This window comes from Melanotaenia boesemani, chromosome 1, assembly GCF_017639745.1.
Source record: "Melanotaenia boesemani isolate fMelBoe1 chromosome 1, fMelBoe1.pri, whole genome shotgun sequence".
Classification (NCBI taxonomy): Eukaryota; Metazoa; Chordata; class Actinopteri; order Atheriniformes; family Melanotaeniidae; genus Melanotaenia; species Melanotaenia boesemani.
Window position 1 is genome coordinate 20,394,288 of NC_055682.1, and position 17,963 is coordinate 20,412,250.

The following is a 17,963-nucleotide window of genomic DNA, read 5'->3' on the forward strand; positions in this document are numbered from 1 at the left end:
CTACATGACAGCACCTGGGTCCAACTGGACTCAAAGCAGTCTGACTATCACTTAATTATGACGTCCCGTCTTGTTTGAATTCATGCTTGTGTTGTTCTTACTCTCAAATGTAAGTCGCTTTGGATTAAAGCGTCTGCTAAATGACTGTAGAATAGAATAGAATAGAATAGAATAGAATAGAATAGAATAGAATAGAATAGAATAAATACAGAACACAGAAGTACATTTCCTGGGTCAATGCGTAGTAAATAAGATTGCTTTCAGTTACATAATACTTGAACCTGGGGACTTCTAATACAGTCTAATTTAAATTTGCAGGTTAAGTCTGAAAATTGATTACAAAGCTCACTAGACATTATGACAATGTAGGAGCTGTTTCAGGAATCTAACATTTATGTTACCTACTATCTAACCGGACACAATTTTTGTTACACCATCCGTGTGTTTGTTTCCTGTAGGAAGCATTATGCACTAGCAGACGTCGGAGTGAATACTTGTTTTACTTTTTTTTTTTTTTTTTTATCAAATCTAGCCTCACAGGGATTTACCATTTGTTTACAAGATGTCTCGAGGCTCCATAGAGATCCCTTTACGGGACACAGATGAGGTAAAGTAAATATGTAAAGCCAATTTGTTGCAGATGCTTGTAACTGAACCTCGCTGCTATGCTAGCCCTTTATGCTAACTGTAGCTAACATGAGCTATCGTTCAGAGCACATCTATCTCCGCGGCTGGTTAATGTGGCGTTATAATGTTAATTTTGGAGGGTTGCAAATCAACTTAAAATGTAGACTACTGTTGTGATTTGTAACATTTTATCCAGCGTATACAGGCATCTAAAACCATTGGGACAATCATAAAATAACATTAATCAACATCATCAAACCCTCCCAGATACCCTGTTGTTTATTTATTGAGAAACTAATCAAGACTGTGGTGCATTGATCACGTGGTCTTTGCGAAATCCAAAAGAGAATACGACAGTTATAGATGTTTTTTTAAAGTATTGTTTGACGTGGCGGTGGTTTGGAGATCTCCAAAGAGACGTGGAGCAAATTAAGCCGAGATTAAGGTATGTCAGCGATGGGTGCCATCAAAAACCAGCAACACTGCAAATCCGTTTAATCATTTAAATGAATGCCACCCAAGTGTCTCTACAGAAAGCATATAAATTCGAGCACAGTCTGCACAGCCTAGCAGTTTGGCACAAAGTAGACCTAGCAGATTAGCGGCAAATAGCGGTTTAGCCGCTTCAAGCTGTTCAGCCACACGCGACCAAAACAACAGTCAGAGTTGTCATCGTTTGCAGCTGTACGAGCAGCATTCAAAGAGGGGCAAAAGTTTAGCTTTAGTTAATATCTATCTATCTATCTATCTATCTATCTATCTATCTATCTATCTATCTATCTATCTGTAAAAATGTTAGTAAAAGTGGTGAACAAAATCCACAAAACACCCCTTATTTATAGAGATTCTGATACTTTTCAAGCGTTACATTTAGGATATTTATCATTGGGTATTCAGAAACGAAGTTGCGCTTCTACTGGTGCTTTTTGAAATATCCAAGCTGTTCTCTGCAAGAAAACTATAATTTGGAGATGCATCTGTTTCCTCACAGCAGTGAACAGAAGTCAGCACAAAACCTTTTATCCTTCTTATTTATGAAGATTCTGATAGTGACCTTAGTTACTGTACTTTGTTAGTTACTTTGTATGCTAGGAAAATGTTGAATTAATCTCTAGTTTCTGTAATTTTCAGTAAAACTAGCAGTATTTAAAAAAAAATCGAGGTAGTACAATATGAAAAAATATATCGTCAGAATTTTTTTGTCATATCGCCCAGAATCTAATTATCAAATTCCTAAGTTATTGTTTCTTCCAATTGCGTAATTTATTTATTGTTGCATCTCTGAATCAAATATCAGACATGTCACGGTGTTCTGTGTTATTGCTGCATAGATCATATAAAAACCATTATGACTGAAGAGTCAGTTTTTATTAAATTTCATAAAATTCCAAAATATTTAAAAAGAATGATAATATAAATGCTCCAAAGTTTGATATAATCAAATCGCTGCAGTGAATACTGTTGTTGTCTAACTTTAAGAACAAAATGAATTCATTTGTCTTTTGCAGGTTATTGAGCTGGACTTTGACCAGCTGCCTGAAGGAGACGAGGTCATCAGTATCTTGAAGCAGGAACACACACAGCTGCACATTTGGATTGCTTTGGCAGTAAGTATTTTAGGCAATATGCAATATTGATTTGATTTGATAATTTTTCTAGCAAATATCTTGAATAGAGTTTTGAAATAATTTATTTACTAATAACAATTTTACGAAGTGGTTAAGCAATGTACTTATTAAAATATTAGTTTGGTGAACAGAGTTTAAATGTACCTAAATCATGTAAACTAAAATTAGATTTAAAGGTCCCATATTATACACTTTATTCCCAATCTGAGACCATTCATTAATATCTAAATGAAATATTTCCGCCATGATATGGACAAATCGACCCTCAGTTTGAGTGCAGCGGCTTCTCTTCACCTCCCTCTTTTTAGCAGCTTCAGAAATGTGCCGTTTATGGTGGGCGGAACCCTGGTGGAGCAGCTCAGCTGTTGGCTCCGCCCATCGCATCGCCCGTCATGAGGTGATTGACAGGTTAATATATTTTCAAGCTATCAGACTAATAAGGCCGAAACGATAAAATAACTGCCAGCTCTTACCTCTCCAGCTGTGTCACGGACAGTTGGTATTGAACCTGGCTTCAGCTTCAAACGGTTGGCGAAGCCTGCTTTCCATGCCCCCATGTTGTGGAAACAGTCCTCTTTGAAATGCTGGCCACAGACATGCAAAACCTTTGGAAGTTTTCCGGGTACATTTCCTCCAAAAATAAAATTAATCCACTCAGTCCTCGTGGGTTCAGTGGATGGAAGTAAAAAAACGTTTTCGTGTTCATTTATGCAGCCACAAACAGAACAGTGCTTCTCTCGCTTAGCCATGTCCGCTAACGAGGGTTGCCGAAGAGGGAAAAACACTGGGCGCTAGGTGATTTTTAGAGGGCGGGCTTTGAGAGCCGGTAGACGGGTCCATCGCTCTGTGGGGAGTGGTTATTGTCCCTTATGACGTCATAACGTACACGCTTTCAAACAAGCTCATTTCAGCGCTTACTTCCCTAGAGGTGGAGCAGGGGGGAGAGAGAGCGCCTGAAAGAGTTTCACACTTACGGGTCTCCTACACATGCGGGGGGACCAGTATGACTGTTCCAAAACCATTAAAAAGTGAATTTTGCATAATATGGGACCTTTAATGTAAATTTTCATCCTGTCTTCTTTTTAGTTGGAATATTACAAACAAGGCAAAACAGAAGATTTTGTCAAGCTTCTGGAGGCAGCACGTATTGATGGAAACCTTGACTACAGAGACCATGAGAAGGACCAGATGACCTGTCTGGACACACTGGCAGCTTACTATGTTCAGCAAGCACGTAAAGAGAAAAACAAAGATGCCAAGAAAGAGCTCATTACGCAGGCCACTCTGCTGTATACTATGGCAGACAAGATCATTATGTATGATCAGGTAGGAAAAGTGTCTCAGAGCAAACACTAATTAGGGAAAGCCGCTGTGGTGCTGGTATTTTTCATTATAAGTCATTATAACATGTCTCAATCAGAACCACTTGCTGGGAAGAGCCTGCTTCTGCCTGCTTGAAGGAGACAAGATGGACCAGGCTGATGCCCAGTTTCACTTTGTCCTCAACCAATCTACCAATAACATCCCTGCTCTGCTCGGTAAGCTGAATGGAAATGAGTCAAGGGTCCATCTTGAATGCTGTGATTGATTGAAGTTGTATTACTATTCTTCTACAGGCAAGGCATGCATCTCTTTCAATAAGAAGGATTACAGAGGAGCACTGGCATACTACAAGAAAGCTTTACGTACAAACCCTGGCTGCCCAGGTAACCGCTTCTTTTATGGTTCATTAGTATTTCTACTTCTACAATCACTTAACAGTACTGCTGCTTATTGTTTTAAGGTTGCAATCATAAAAACTTAATGTAACCTTTTAACAATAGATTTCCTTGAGCTTGTAACACAATTCCCAAATAACTAAAAGAAAACTATAACTACTGGTCTGGTGGCATGCAACAATAATTGCTAATCCGTTTTTTTCTCCTCCTCGTGTCTCTTTCTAGCTGAGGTAAGACTGGGAATGGGCCACTGTTTTGTAAAACTCAACAAACTGGAGAAGGCTCGCTTAGCATTCGGTCGAGCCCTGGAGCTTAATTCAAAATGTGTTGGAGCCCTTGTTGGCTTGGCGGTTTTAGAGCTCAACAACAAAGAGGCGGACTCCATCAAGAACGGAGTGCAGCTCCTGTCACGAGCCTACACCATCGACCCTAGTAACCCCATGGTGCTTAACCACCTTGCCAACCACTTCTTCTTCAAAAAGGTAATCCCTTAGTAGTCTGCCACCTGTTGTTAAATAAACGCAAGCAGAAATGTGCGTGTTTCTAACTGTGCCGGCGTGTTCTCTGTCAGGACTACAGTAAAGTGCAGCATCTTGCCCTGCATGCTTTCCACAACACAGAAGTCGAGGCCATGCAGGCCGAGAGCTGTTATCAGTTGGCACGCTCATTTCATGTGCAGGTAAGGTCCTAACCGTCCATTTGTAAGCTTTTTCCCAGAATGATCATTTATTGTATACATCACCTCTGTTTTTTTTCTTTTCTTCAGGAGGACTATGATCAGGCTTTTCAGTACTACTACCAGGCAACTCAGTTCGCTTCATCCACCTTTGTGCTTCCCTTCTTTGGTCTGGGACAGATGTATGTTTATCGAAGAGACAAAGAAAATGCAGCACAGTGCTTTGAAAAGGTTTTAAAGGCCTACCCCAACAACTATGAAACTATGAAAATCCTGGGCTCTCTCTATGCAACATCTGATGATCAGGAAAAGAGAGACATTGCAAAAGTAATTATTTTTTTTGTGAATCCCCTTTTCCTCATCACAACGGATAGAAGGTTGTGCCAAACCTTTGAGAAATATGACATTTTAATTTTCTACTCGTTAAATTTGGACATATGTCACTGTTTTTGTTTATCAGGGCCACTTAAAGAAAGTAACAGAGCAGTACCCAGATGATGTGGAGGCGTGGATCGAGCTGGCTCAGATCCTGGAACAGACCGACATTCAAGGAGCGCTTTCGGCTTACGGCACAGCCACCCGCATCCTGCAGGAAAAGGTGCAGGCTGACGTTCCCCCTGAGATCCTCAACAACCTGGGGGCTCTGCACTTCAGACTTGGCAACTCAGGGGAAGCAAAGGTAACAAAAAACAAATTGTACTACTATTTTTGCCTGCCATAATACGCAGAACATGATTTAGATTGAAATGATTGTTAAAGTGGTTTTTAATGACCACAAAGAGTGCAGAACTCTATAAACTAGTGCTATTTCAAGGTTGGGGTCATGTCTTCTTCCCTACAGAAATATTTTCTTGCATCACTGGACCGAGCCAAAGCTGAGGGGGAGCATGACGAGCATTACTACAATGCCATTTCTGTCACCACCTCCTACAATCTGGCTCGTTTGTACGAGGCTATGTGTGAATTCCACGAAGCTGAGAAACTCTACAAAAACATCCTGAGAGAGCATCCGAACTATGTGGACTGTAAGCATCGTAATGCAGTGGAAAGTGTGAGACTACAAGACAAAAGTGTGCTTTGTGATATGTAAATGACACTTATTCTTTGACCTACAGGTTATTTGCGTCTTGGAGCAATGGCTCGTGACAAAGGAAACTTCTATGAAGCATCTGATTGGTTCAAAGAAGCCCTGCAGATTAACCAGGTACAACCTGATGGGGTCCGAATGTCAGTCACTATGAAGCCTGATGGGAAAACTCTAAACACTAACATTTATATGTATTTATTTCAGGATCATCCAGATGCCTGGTCGCTGATCGGAAACCTTCACTTAGCCAAACAGGAATGGGGGCCAGGACAAAAGAAATTTGAGCGTATTCTCAAACAGCCATCCACACAGAACGACACCTACTCGATGCTGGCTCTGGGTAACGTTTGGCTACAGACTCTGCACCAGCCCACCAGAGACCGGGAAAAGGTGCAACATGTGTTTTCTACATTTATGGAGTCAGCTGATGAAAGAAAGCAGTTGTAAACTAATCTTTGGTGAATTCTACTGCTCTATCATTTCCACAGTGTTACAAAATCCATTAACTACTTGGAGGCTTTTAAAATAAAAAAGTGGGAGTCAGTTCAAATTCAGTTGTTGGATATTTTCTATAGTGAAGTATAAATATTACCTTAAATTTCATCAGATTTCCCCACATTTTTAAAGCAGAGAACTCTTTTAAACAGCTGAGAAAAAATAATTTATACAGAAAAATAATTCATTATTTCATATCCGTGAATGGCAAAAATAGGGAAACTACTGATTGGAATTAATTTGGATGTTACTTAGTTTTGCCACTGATTGAGATGTAACAATAAATCATTCTCCTCAATAATAAATTGCCTAGTATAACATTTTTCTTTTTAAATCAGGATCTTTTCATCTACTTATAGGATGTGTCTGAAAATCGGAAGACGTTTTAGGTCATATTTAGACAGTAATGTGAAAAAGTCTAGGACCTTTCCTGCGGTGATGTGCTGCTTTTCACAATTACTGTGTCAAAATGTGACGAGAACAACAACCTGCTGAGTTAAGCAACAGATGTTTACACATCTGTTGTTATTAGTGGGGTTTAAAGAGGAGTGCTCATGCTTGTTTTTCTTAAGTTAATTATCTCGTATGTGTGTGTAAAGGTAAAGGGAAATACTTCTTAAATAAAGTAACTGTTTGCTGTCACAGGAAAAGAGACATCAGGATCGAGCTCTGGCGATATACAAACAAGTCCTGCGAAATGATGCCAAGAACCTCTATGCTGCAAATGGCATTGGTATAATTAAGCTTCATTCATTTTTTTGTTTTGTTTATTTTTAGATTTTGTTTTGTTCTCCTGCATGTTTAACTTGCTCTGGTCATAAAACTATGCCCAGGTGCCGTACTCGCTCATAAGGGTTATTTCCGAGAGGGGCGTGATGTGTTTGCACAGGTGAGGGAGGCCACGGCGGACATCAGTGACGTTTGGCTTAACCTGGCTCACATCTACGTTGAACAGAAGCAGTACATCAGCGCTGTGCAGATGGTACGGGTCTCTCGCTTAAAATGTTGCTTTGCTCCTCCTCTCTTTTTAATAATTTGTTCTGCTTTGTGGCATTACAGTATGAGAACTGCCTGAAGAAATTTTACAAGTACCAGAACACAGAGGTACTGCTGTACCTCGCAAGATCTCTCTTCAAATGCGGGAAGCTGCAAGAGTGCAAACAGATGCTGCTGAAGGTAACTGGAGATGATACAAGCCTTTGCATTTTACTGTACAGCATGAGGAAAGGATAACACTGTCTTTTGAATGTGCACTCATCAAGGCCCGGCACGTGGCACCCAGTGACACGGTGCTGATGTTCAACGTGGCCCTGGTGCTTCAGAGGTTGGCCACTCTTGTGCTGAAAGATGAGAAGAGCAACTTGAAGGCTGTGCTAAGTGCTGTCAAAGAGCTTGAACTGGCTCACAGGTAGTGATAGGATTCACACCTCAGCTTCCCAATCACTGTCTAACTCTGAAGTTTGACCTACCTTTCCCCGCCCCATTTCTCCTCCTCACACAGGTATTTCAGTTACCTCAGCAAGGCTGGAGACAAGATGAGGTTCGACCTCGCTCTTGCTGCGTCTGAGGCCAGGTCAGGCTGAATAAATCTGTGTCACAGTTTGGTACATCCTGATGTCTTTTCCTTTTAATGAACAGTGAAAAACATTTTTTTTTCTTCCTAATTATTGTGTTTAAAATATATGATCTCTAAACCTTCAGCTTTTGTCTGTACAAGCAGTTCTTTTATTGAAAAGTTAACATCAACAGACAGATCAATAGTTGGATTCTTCCATAATTCCAATTAAAGGGGGCTTGTGCAGAGCTGCTGTCATTTGTGCTGCATTATAACTGTGGGTTTTGTTGTGTTGTGGGAAACCAGGCAGTGTTCTGATCTGCTGAGTCAGGCTCAGTACCATGTGGCCAGAGCCAGAAAGCAGGATGAGGAGGAGAAGGAGCTTCGTGCCAAACAGGAGCAAGAGAGGGACTTGCTGCGCCAGCAGATGATGAAAGAACAGGTAAGATTTCACCGTGACGCTGTCTTTTTTTTTATTTTTCTTTCTTATCTTTATTCAGTTTTCTTTCCACATTCATCAGTGGTCTTGTTTTCCACTGACCTTATTTAGGAGGAAAAGCGAAACCGTGAAGCAGAGGAACAAAAGAAGCTCCTGGAGCAGAGAGCCTTGTTTGTGGAGAAAACCAAGAACCTGCTCACCTTTGCAGATGGGCTGAAGGAAGTGTCCAAAGAAAAGAAGAAAGGTGGAGGAGGACGTGTAAGTGTCAGCAAAGATAGCAAAGTCTTTTATTAAAAATTTGCACTTGTTTGCATCATCAATGACATGCTTGTTTTTAATACTGAAGCGTAAGAAAGGAGCTGATGTGGATGATTTTGTTAATGACGACTCTGATGAGGACCTACCACTGAAGAAGAAAAAGAGAAAGGGCAGCGGCAGCGAACAGGATGAAGCCGAGGATGGAGAAAAGAAGAAAAAGAAGAGGAGGAGGTGAGCTTACTATTAAACGTTTTGTTCTACTGTAGGACAAACTGATGAAGGTTGATTCCTGTGTTGCAGACCTGCTAAAGGAGATGACAGTGATGATGAGGAAGGATCATCTCAACCTAAGAGGCAGCGCAGACCAAAAGAAGGACGCAAGAAGATTGAAAAGGTCGAACTTTAATCATGATTTATCCTCTTAAAATAAATGTGATCAGGTCCAGTTGCTAGAATTTAACACCTTTTTCATTTTAGCCCCAGCCTGAGCGTCTGCCACCATCTCTTAAAGGAAAGATCAAATCTAAGGCCATCATCTCCTCTTCTGAGTCCTCCTCAGATGAGGATGGACTGAAAATAGCTGAAGACAGGTAAGATCTTTCAGTGGGTTTGTACTGTTAAAAAAGTTCCACATGTTCTTGAGCGGACTTTTTCCACGTAGACAACGAGACAGTGGCTCAGGATCTGATGACGAGGGTGGCCACAGAAAACGCATTGCGTCTGACAGTGACTCAGATGGCGGAAGGAACCGCTCTGGCAGCGAGGCGGCAAGCCCCCAGCGCTCTGCTGGCTCGGATGACGAGGAGTCAGGCAGCGACCGTCCGGTTAAGAGGCGGGTGCAACGGCAGTCCGACTCAGAACAGTCAGACAATGAGAGCAAGAGGAGTCAGTCGGGATCAGATGAGTCGAGACCCGGTTCACCTGCAGCAGCATCAGACAGAGGATCTGAAGCTGGATCAGACGAGGGCTCACCACGCCGCTCTGACAATGCTTCAGAGCAGGAGGGGTCCAACAACGATGACAGCGATTGAATCATGAAATCACTTGAATGATGCCGGAAAACTTTTATTTACCATCAAGATATGGATTTCAGTCTTTCCAATGAGTTAAAATTAGGTTTTTTTTTTTTTTTGGAACATTGTCTTATAAGAACTTAAGTTTTGTAAAAGAAAATGGGTTGAAATGCCACAAGTAAAATTTCTTTTTGTCAGACGGTGAAATAACCCAGAGATGTTAAGACAATTAAAAATTACCAACATTCTGCTTTGTCTCACCTTTTTCAAAAGTCTTAAATTTGAAAAATTCCTGACAAGATTTAATATTAAAACCAAACTATCTCAAACCAGGGAACTGTGGCAAAAATGACACCTTCTTATAGAACATTTTTCTTCTAAATGCATCAATTTTCATTTAATAAAATGAGAGAAGAAACATCCAAGCTGTTTATCTTTATTCAAGGTCGATCCATAGTTGTACACACTCAACGTCCTGCTTTTACCCTAACGACACCTCAACACACAGTACATTTGCTGCAATTTCATGAAGATAAAAAGACCTTTTAAGAACTTGGCAAATATTGCAAAAAGATGTCAAATTTCCACAAGTGAACAACCGTAGTAAAGTAAACTGAGCTCTGGCTGTCTCAATGTCAAAAACCAAGACATTCAAGTATAGTCAGCGATACATTAGAGGTATATCCATATGAATCGATAAATTAAAAAAAGGCCACAAGCACAAAATGTTCTATACATAAAAAAAAAAAATACAGTTAAGCAAATTGGATCATATTGTGCAAGTTATATTGGCCACAATTGTTAATTAAATCCAGATTTAATAAAGAAAATGATCAAATTTTCAAGCAAAAGAAACCACATCAGCATCAAACTGCAACTAATGATTAAAACATTAAAAAATGAGTATATTTTAATATTGCAACGACTCTTGGTGTTGAGCAAAGTGCATCTAGAAACTGATTTACAAATGCAGTTAAAACAATGAGAAAAGTTTTGGTCATTTGTTCTTTTCTCTTGTAAACAGTCCAAGGAAATCTTTATGACAGCACTTGGTGACTTCTACCAGAGGTAAAGGGTGATAGTGGATCATGTTCAGATGCATTTCCCTGCAAAATACTGCCTGCTGTTAAAACATAACCCAAGATGACTGAAATGTGTAAAACGTCTGCTGCAGGACATCACAGGATAGAAAAATAGGAAACTTGTAAATACAGTAAGATGTTGATGCTGGCTTGATTTGGCTAAACATTTCATGGTGGAATGCATTGTAACAAGACGAGACAGAAAAGGAATACATGATACGTGGAGAAAAAAAGAAAAATTAAAATCACTCAATGCATTTTAGTAACACATGGCTTTGGCCTATTTTTTTTTTTTTTTAGTAATCTTCATCCTCCGACTCCTCTTCCTCTGCAGTCTCAAGCCAAGTCAGCCACTGGTTCACCTGTAAAAGTCATAAAAAAGAAAAAGCAAATTATGTAGCAGCTTTTTTACAAGCTGAAATACACATGCAGAGATTCAGTAGATAAAATTACCTGAAACAATGCCTTCCCCTTCCCTGGATACTCTTGGGTGACGTCTTCTTTCCATGAGATGAAGGCCTCTTCTTCAATGATTTCCATATCATAAAGGTTCACAAAGTAACGCAGCAACATGCCTAAAATAATTTTAAGAAGTGGGGAGAGTAAACATTAATTCACTAAAAGATACATGACCAGAAATAATTATGTGTTCCAGTTGTTTTTGGAATTCAGAAGGAATTTTTGCCGGAAATGATGAAGAGAACTCTTAAGTTGGAGAGGACCTTGAGGTACCAGATTTAAAGCTAGCTGGTCCCAGTACCACCCGTGGTCCTTTCTCGTATTTATTAAATTTGTTCCTTAAAGGTGACATCATTACCAACTACCTGGCAATGATGTCACCTACTCTCAGCTGCTTGGAATTACGAGACAACAGGAACACACCATCATACTACAAAACAAACCCCTCCACCAACCTTTGGGGAAACCCTTGGCATTGCAGTGCACCTGCAGTGCGTACAGTGCATCGACTTGCAGGTTAATGTGATCATGGAGGAACTTCTGCATTACTGGCTTGAAGGACAATAACAGCTGCTTCTCTTCATCCACTTGCTCTTTACTGGGAGCTGCAAGCTGCTCTTCGTCATCGTCGGGGTTGGTTTCATAAGCAATGTACTGCAGGAAGCTGGAAGACAAGAAAACAAGACAGATTTGTCAGAATAAACAACCAGGAGCCTGCAGAGAAACGACAGCTACTTTATCAACAGAGATTGATTTGTTTAGAGGCAAAGTGCACTGCTGTACCTGGTTACAAGGATGTTGACAAAGCCTTTGTCAGTGTGGAGTTTAGGAGAGATGTTGTCTTTGATCCACTTGTAGATGGATTGTGGAGAGGGATCTACTTTGATCTGCTTCAGCAGCTCCTTCTCCAGTTTCATCAGTGGGAACAAAAAGCTGAGTCCTTTGCCCTCCAGAATCTCCAACATCCTGTCCTTGTTCTGGTCAATTTCTGCAGGAGTGCAAAATAAATCATACATCATTAAGAGCAACAGACCTTTTAAATAAACTATTTAATATCAAATCCACACCAGTGCCTAAATACTGACACACAGTAAAAACTTATCATACCAGGCAGCATCTTCTGCATGTTGATCTTGCTCTGCTGGAAAAGGTCACTCAGCCACTCGCGGCCCTTCAGTTTGACCATTTGCTGCAGGCAGAGCAGGAATAGTGGGAAATGTGCACCATTCTCCAGATGATGAGCCAAATCATCAATGCTGACCAGCTCAGCAATAATGGCTCGTGCTGCAAACTGTGCCAGGTAAGACTTCACTAGTGGGATCTCTTCCTCTATCTTGGGACAGAGGTCAAGAACACCCAGAAGAGCCTAGAAGAAAAAAAAAAAAAAAAAAGGATATATGCTTAATATTTGATGAAGGACGCACTGATTCTTTTTATCTGAACACAGCAATTAATTTTTCTAAGTTATTCACCTGCATTAGATTTTCACTAGTGACAATTCCCTCTGTGCAAAAATCATGGATCAGGTTGCTTGCATGTTCCTTATCCTCATCTGAGCGCTCAAGGGTGTAGATCATGATCTTGGTCAGCATCTCAGAAAAGAAGTGTTTGGGAGGTTTCATCTCCCGCACAGCATTCACAGCCTCATTGATGTTTTTGCTGTTCAGGTAGTCTGCCATCAGCGTTTCCTGATAGAAAACAAAAACATATCAACCTTGGAATGCTATAAATGCATTTGAAATACATAAAACAAATAATAACAATAAAAAAAAGAAAATACAAGGAAGTGAAGACTTGAGGAACTTACTGTGAGTTTACACAACTCTTCTTTTGTAAGAGGAGCTTTTTTATTGGACTTGGCAGGTTTTTCCTGAATTGGAGGAGGACTGGTTTTGAGGCCAAGCTGTGGGGCCACAAAGAAAGCATATAACATAGCTCAAAAACAATTCTGCATCCCCTTTAAGCCCAACCTTTAAATCAAACCCAAGACCAAATAAACACCCCTTCCCCCCAACAAAAAGACACACACACACCCCCCAAACAAGTTACCTGTCCTATTGGGGAACCAATGTGAGGAACCATAGTCATCTGTGGCTGCAGCTTTGGCACTTGGTTTTTATTCAAAATGAAAGACTGTGCTGGCCGCAGACTGATCTAAAAACAGCAAATAAATAAAAAAAAAAAAATTACTCCATCTTTTTTTAAAAATTTAAGGATATTAAATAAAACCCTGATTAACAATGACATACTTCAGATAAGATTTGGACTACAACAATAATTCTATACACAAAATATGTCAACGGTTGTACCTCATCAGCATTAAGTTTCCCTTTCTTGCTGAACCTTGAAGCCATATCCTTTGACTGCATCTGAACTGAGTGGTTCTGCTTATGGCTGAAAATCGGTGAATTCTGCCCCTTTTAAAAAACAAGAGTTGATTTAAGTGTCATAAATGTAATTGCAAAAAAAATTCAACAAGGAAAACAGACACATAAACCACATTAGTCCATTTACTTGGTTTGGTTTTATAAATGGCTTGCTTCCCGATTCAAACTGAGGCTGATGTGAGCCATTTGCATTTCCAATATGGCCGTTGAAGATCGGAGCTGTACGGTGACGACCCATGGTAGGCGAGTAGTGATCCTGAATTACTCCTGGACCAGTCCCAATACCAATTCCTTTTGAAAACAAGAAACCACATTACAAATTTTGATCTCAACTATGATGTAGTCAAATTATTTTTTTAAATATATAAAAGGCAAAATAGCTTTAACATACCTGGCATCTGCCCAAACATGTCGGCCAGTCCACCAAGAGGTTCCCTGTCAAACTTCATCTTTGTTGGCAGGAAGGAGGTGTTATCCATGAAGAAGTCATTCCTCATTGCATCATTTGCAGGTGGAATGAAAACACCCAAGTCCTGCGCAGCACAGTCACACACCAGTTAGATTATAGTCTGCTAGACTAGTATATTAATTTTACTGAACATTTTGGTTCTGATAAAACTGTTTTAAAACGAGCTTGTAAACTAACCTTTACTGCATCCTGACGAACTTGGCTGATGGTCTTCGGCCCGTTGTCAACATAAGCTTTGCGAGGAACCCAATCGCTATCTCGCAGCTCCACTGTGTTCTGAAGAAGGAAGCGAATCCTCGCAGGCAGTTCCTTGTTGTTTGCCAAGGCTCGCATGCGACCAAAGTACTGATCTACCAAAGACTGGAAGAAGAATGCATTTGCCTTCTCTTTATTTGCCAACTTTTTACATGGCATTGGTTATTTTATTATATATGCTTTCTCATACTCACCCTTGCTTTTTCATGATCAAGTTTGGGTCCCACTGTTTTCATTATCTGACAGAGGCATTCCAAGTCTTCCACCATATCCTTAAGTTGGATTTTCTTCTTCTTTTCCAGAAGCTAAAAGCATAAAAACAGAATTAAAATAATCTACAATTATCTAACAATTACCAGGGTTCAAATAATGGGAGGACAAGTTTATGAAAATGGTTTGCAAACACACCTAACCATGTAAATTTATTAATTAGAACTTACTGTTTTGATGCATTTGTGGAGGATTGATTCATGGATGAGACTGAGTTTGCCAAGTTCACCAATGAATTTGATGTTGCCCAGCATTTTGATCTTTGCAATAGCACGCTGCTCCTCCTCTTCAGAGGTGAGTGGGCTGTCGCTCTTATCAAAGACTAAAGAGAGATAAGAAAACAAGAGCAACTCTAAATCTTCCAACCCTAAAATGTGACTTGATGGAATGTTTTAACAAGATATGACAAGAACTCCAACGCGAGTTACTCACGGTCCACATTCTTGGCACGGTTCTCAAATTCATCTTGAAGCTTGCTGATCAGGAGCCTTCTGAAGGTCTGCAAAAATGTATAAAAGCTTAATATACAATACAACACACCAATATACTAAAGAGTGGAGAAATATCAATTTTATTGTTTAAAAAGCAAACTTACAGTATTTTGCTTTTGTGTTGCTTGATTTTCTGATGATAGGTCCTCAAAATTTGGTGCATCCTCTGCCAAGCGATGACATAGTTGTGCATACAACTGGCTGTACTTGGGCTCTTCAAGGGCTTTGTCAACAATCTAAGGAAAGGGAAAGCACAACTTAAAAACATATCTGAATTCATCATTCAACAAACAAAAGAAGCCCTCAACAAGTACAGATGAAGATAATGCTCACCAACAAGATGATTCCCTTTAAGACAAGTTTTGAATCGACACCCACATTGAGGAGCTCCAAGCATAGTTTGTCAAACTTTTCAGGAGTCAGTTTGTTAAGTATGCTGATAAAGAAGACAAAGAAGAGCAAGATGTCAAATATAGTCATTTAGAAAAGTATATCCAGAATTTAACATTTGGACAATATAATGAAGTTTCATTTACACTGTGTGTGACTCAGATAAAAAAATAAATTAAAGCCGGCACTTACCCTCTTACTTTCCTGAAGATTGCATCATTTTGCCCTTTCTCACTGGAGGAGTTGGCATCTCGTCTAGTGTTTCGAGAAGGTACCCATCTCTGAACGCCAGGACCTGGGGTTTTCCCCAGGAACTCGCTATTATGAACAAAACATGGCCAGTGTCACAACACAAACTTCATCGGGTAAAGACAGTATCCCATTTCAAGCATTTCCCTCTACAGTGGCTTGTTGCATAACGGGACAAATATTCTATTTTTTTCCTCCAGATATTGTAATTAGATCTCCACGTGACACCAATAGTTGCCATTTTCCCCATTCACCGAGGAGACATGTTCCCCCTTCATGGTAGATCATTTCTAGTGTGCAGGCAGGAGGGACATTTGCGATGTTACTGCAGACAGATTTATTTCTCCTACTATTGTAGTAACCTGATCAGTACAGAATCAGATACCCTGTACAAAACAAATTTAAATAAAATAACACCTTGATTTAGCCAAACAGCAACACAACCTCTCAGTGGAAATAAGATAGATAGATACTTTATACTTTATTGATTTATTGATATTGAAATAAAACCGAAGTAATGATTATTTAAACTGTCTACAAGTTATTTGATCCCATCTAATGCATTTACGTGTTAAAGATGCATCCCATGGTTGCAGAAAAGATGCTACTCTATTTAAAAAATGGGTTAAATTATTTGTTTGCATCATGGAAACAAATAAGACATCTTGTCCTTTAGTGTTTAAACTTGTGGTGATGTTATAAAACTATAAATGTTAACATAATTTCATCGTATAAGAGAATGAATGAGAACATTCACCTGTTGCAGACAGTCTTGGGATATTGCTGGGGTGCACCCCCACCTCCTCCCCCTACACTGTGATACCAAAGGGGAAAAAGTTAATTTCATTGTTGATGTTTAGGTGGAGCTACTACAAAGAAATGGGAATGTAAAAACAGGGTATGCAGTTTGGAAATGCTGACTACCTGAAACGAGAAGGTCCCCCCGGTGCAACGACACTCTCCACTTTGGCGGCTTGACAAAGAATATCTGAAAAGAATTGAGTTCTGGGTGCGGGGGGCGGAAAACGCGACCTGGAAGTAGAGACAGGTATACAGTTCAATAACCAACATCTGTGAAAGAACAGAGGCACAGTCACACCATATGTTGTTAACGGATCAATAACCTGACCCAGGCTTCTCCTTTTGATTTCTGACGAAAAATGGAGGGGGACATTAACGCCGACACGTGCCCGTGTGACCAATGCTAAGAGGGCTAGCATACTGGCTTAGCACGAAACTGGTATAAAACAAGACAACTACTAGTCAAGAATAGTTTCCAGGTCTTCCAGTCTCTTTATAACATACATATATTTCGAAATCGGACATGAAAAAACAATCTAGGTTACCCAGTAAAACTCGCATCAATCACGAGGCCCCTCTACAGGAAACACGGTTCAAAATGTCCACAAAGACCTTAATAACGATTAAGAATACTCTAATTCAAAATTAGGGCCATTTTAACCCCAGCCATCATTAACATCTTGGTACAAAACCATTTTCTGTTAACTCGTAAATACCCTTTGTCGCCTAATAAGCTTAATTTCTAAGTTTTATCTGCTACCAAAACTGAAAAAACTTCGATTAAACCATAAATTCATAAACATACGTGTTCTATAATTCAGTTAAATCAGTATTGATTGACATTTTTAAGATTTTTGTGGTAAATTAGATCAAGGTGGCAATCCCATCAGCTGTTTTTATGAGGTCTTTGTTCAGACACCGGAAGTCCACCTCGCGACATCTTGGAGGGGGGTTGTTCGTTCTCGAGGCCGCCGGTAAGCTAACAGCTAAAGCAGCAAACACCCAGTCCGACGTTTTCAAAACACTAAACCAATACAACATAACCCTCCAAGATATATTTTGGTGAAAAACGGTGGACAAGAAAAAGACAGTAGTGTTCATTCGCTTCGTGAACTACAACCCCTCAACCAACTTCCTACTAAACCAGCTAGCTTATGTTAGCTAGACAAGGAAAACATCGACACGTCTTACCTTTACAAAAGGAACGTCAGCGTATTTGTTGATTTGTCAACCAAAATATAAAAAGTAAAGGTATATTTAAAAAAATGCTAAAAATCTGTGTCGACACCAATACGTTTTATAATATTGTCAATTATCAGAACCACCACCGTTCAGATGTAGCTCCGGCGAAGACAGACTGCTGACTGTTCGTTTACGTCATGTGAACGCCGCTATTTGTACTGGGTCCGTTTCAAACGTCACCCACCCTGCTGACGCTACGTGCGGTAAAGTTCTAAACATTTCGCAACACAATCATTTCGTAATCCACGTTGTTTGGAGGTATGTCGGAACAGATTAACATTTACCTACCAGGTAACAAAAATATGGATTCATTATAGGTGGAAAACAAGTCAATTTACTCAAGCAGCTCCTGTTTGAAGATTTTAGGACTTT

At 39.9% G+C, this 17,963-nt stretch overlaps 2 protein-coding genes across 2 annotated transcripts; one reads left to right on the forward strand and one right to left on the reverse strand.

The window, feature by feature from the left end:
* The first annotated feature begins 449 nt into the window (after nucleotides 1-449).
* ctr9 (CTR9 homolog, Paf1/RNA polymerase II complex component) lies at nucleotides 450-9,916 on the forward strand. Its single transcript, XM_041969458.1, has 23 exons — nucleotides 450-607; nucleotides 2,136-2,234; nucleotides 3,342-3,581; nucleotides 3,676-3,793; nucleotides 3,872-3,961; nucleotides 4,199-4,455; nucleotides 4,545-4,652; nucleotides 4,740-4,976; nucleotides 5,110-5,328; nucleotides 5,491-5,674; nucleotides 5,765-5,853; nucleotides 5,941-6,126; nucleotides 6,877-6,964; nucleotides 7,065-7,213; nucleotides 7,291-7,407; nucleotides 7,494-7,639; nucleotides 7,733-7,804; nucleotides 8,093-8,228; nucleotides 8,337-8,483; nucleotides 8,572-8,714; nucleotides 8,784-8,877; nucleotides 8,961-9,073; nucleotides 9,145-9,916. Exons 1-23 carry the CDS (start codon nucleotides 563-565, stop codon nucleotides 9,512-9,514), a joined length of 3,447 nt encoding a protein of 1,148 aa, XP_041825392.1. The 5' UTR covers nucleotides 450-562; the 3' UTR covers nucleotides 9,515-9,916.
* On the reverse strand, nucleotides 9,547-16,722 carry eif4g2a (eukaryotic translation initiation factor 4, gamma 2a). Its single transcript, XM_041988611.1, has 21 exons — nucleotides 16,673-16,722; nucleotides 16,473-16,580; nucleotides 16,306-16,362; nucleotides 15,492-15,617; nucleotides 15,243-15,345; nucleotides 15,014-15,145; nucleotides 14,851-14,917; nucleotides 14,589-14,740; nucleotides 14,343-14,453; nucleotides 14,071-14,253; nucleotides 13,816-13,957; nucleotides 13,552-13,715; nucleotides 13,347-13,454; nucleotides 13,087-13,191; nucleotides 12,845-12,940; nucleotides 12,510-12,725; nucleotides 12,145-12,403; nucleotides 11,821-12,025; nucleotides 11,493-11,701; nucleotides 11,032-11,153; nucleotides 9,547-10,940 (listed from the first exon to the last, which is right to left on the reverse strand). Exons 1-21 carry the CDS (start codon nucleotides 16,720-16,722, stop codon nucleotides 10,875-10,877), a joined length of 2,781 nt encoding a protein of 926 aa, XP_041844545.1. The 3' UTR covers nucleotides 9,547-10,874.
* Nucleotides 16,723-17,963: the final 1,241 nt, after the last annotated feature.

Bases quoted from the DNA above. Each gene is read 5' to 3' on its own strand.
- eif4g2a (XM_041988611.1), bottom strand. From the start codon at position 16,722: ATGTCCCCCTCCATTTTTCGTCAGAAATCAAAAGGAGAAGCCTGGGTC. The intron at 15,346-15,491 runs GTAAGTGCCGGC...CTTCTTTATCAG, and splicing joins ATCTTCAGGAAAGTAAGAGG to CATACTTAACAAACTGACTC. The intron at 12,026-12,144 runs GTATGATAAGTT...GCACTCCTGCAG, and splicing joins CATGCAGAAGATGCTGCCTG to AAATTGACCAGAACAAGGAC.
- ctr9 (XM_041969458.1), top strand. From the start codon at position 563: ATGTCTCGAGGCTCCATAGAGATCCCTTTACGGGACACAGATGAG. The intron at 3,962-4,198 runs GTAACCGCTTCT...GTCTCTTTCTAG, and splicing joins TACAAACCCTGGCTGCCCAG to CTGAGGTAAGACTGGGAATG. The intron at 7,805-8,092 runs GTCAGGCTGAAT...GTGGGAAACCAG, and splicing joins CTTGCTGCGTCTGAGGCCAG to GCAGTGTTCTGATCTGCTGA.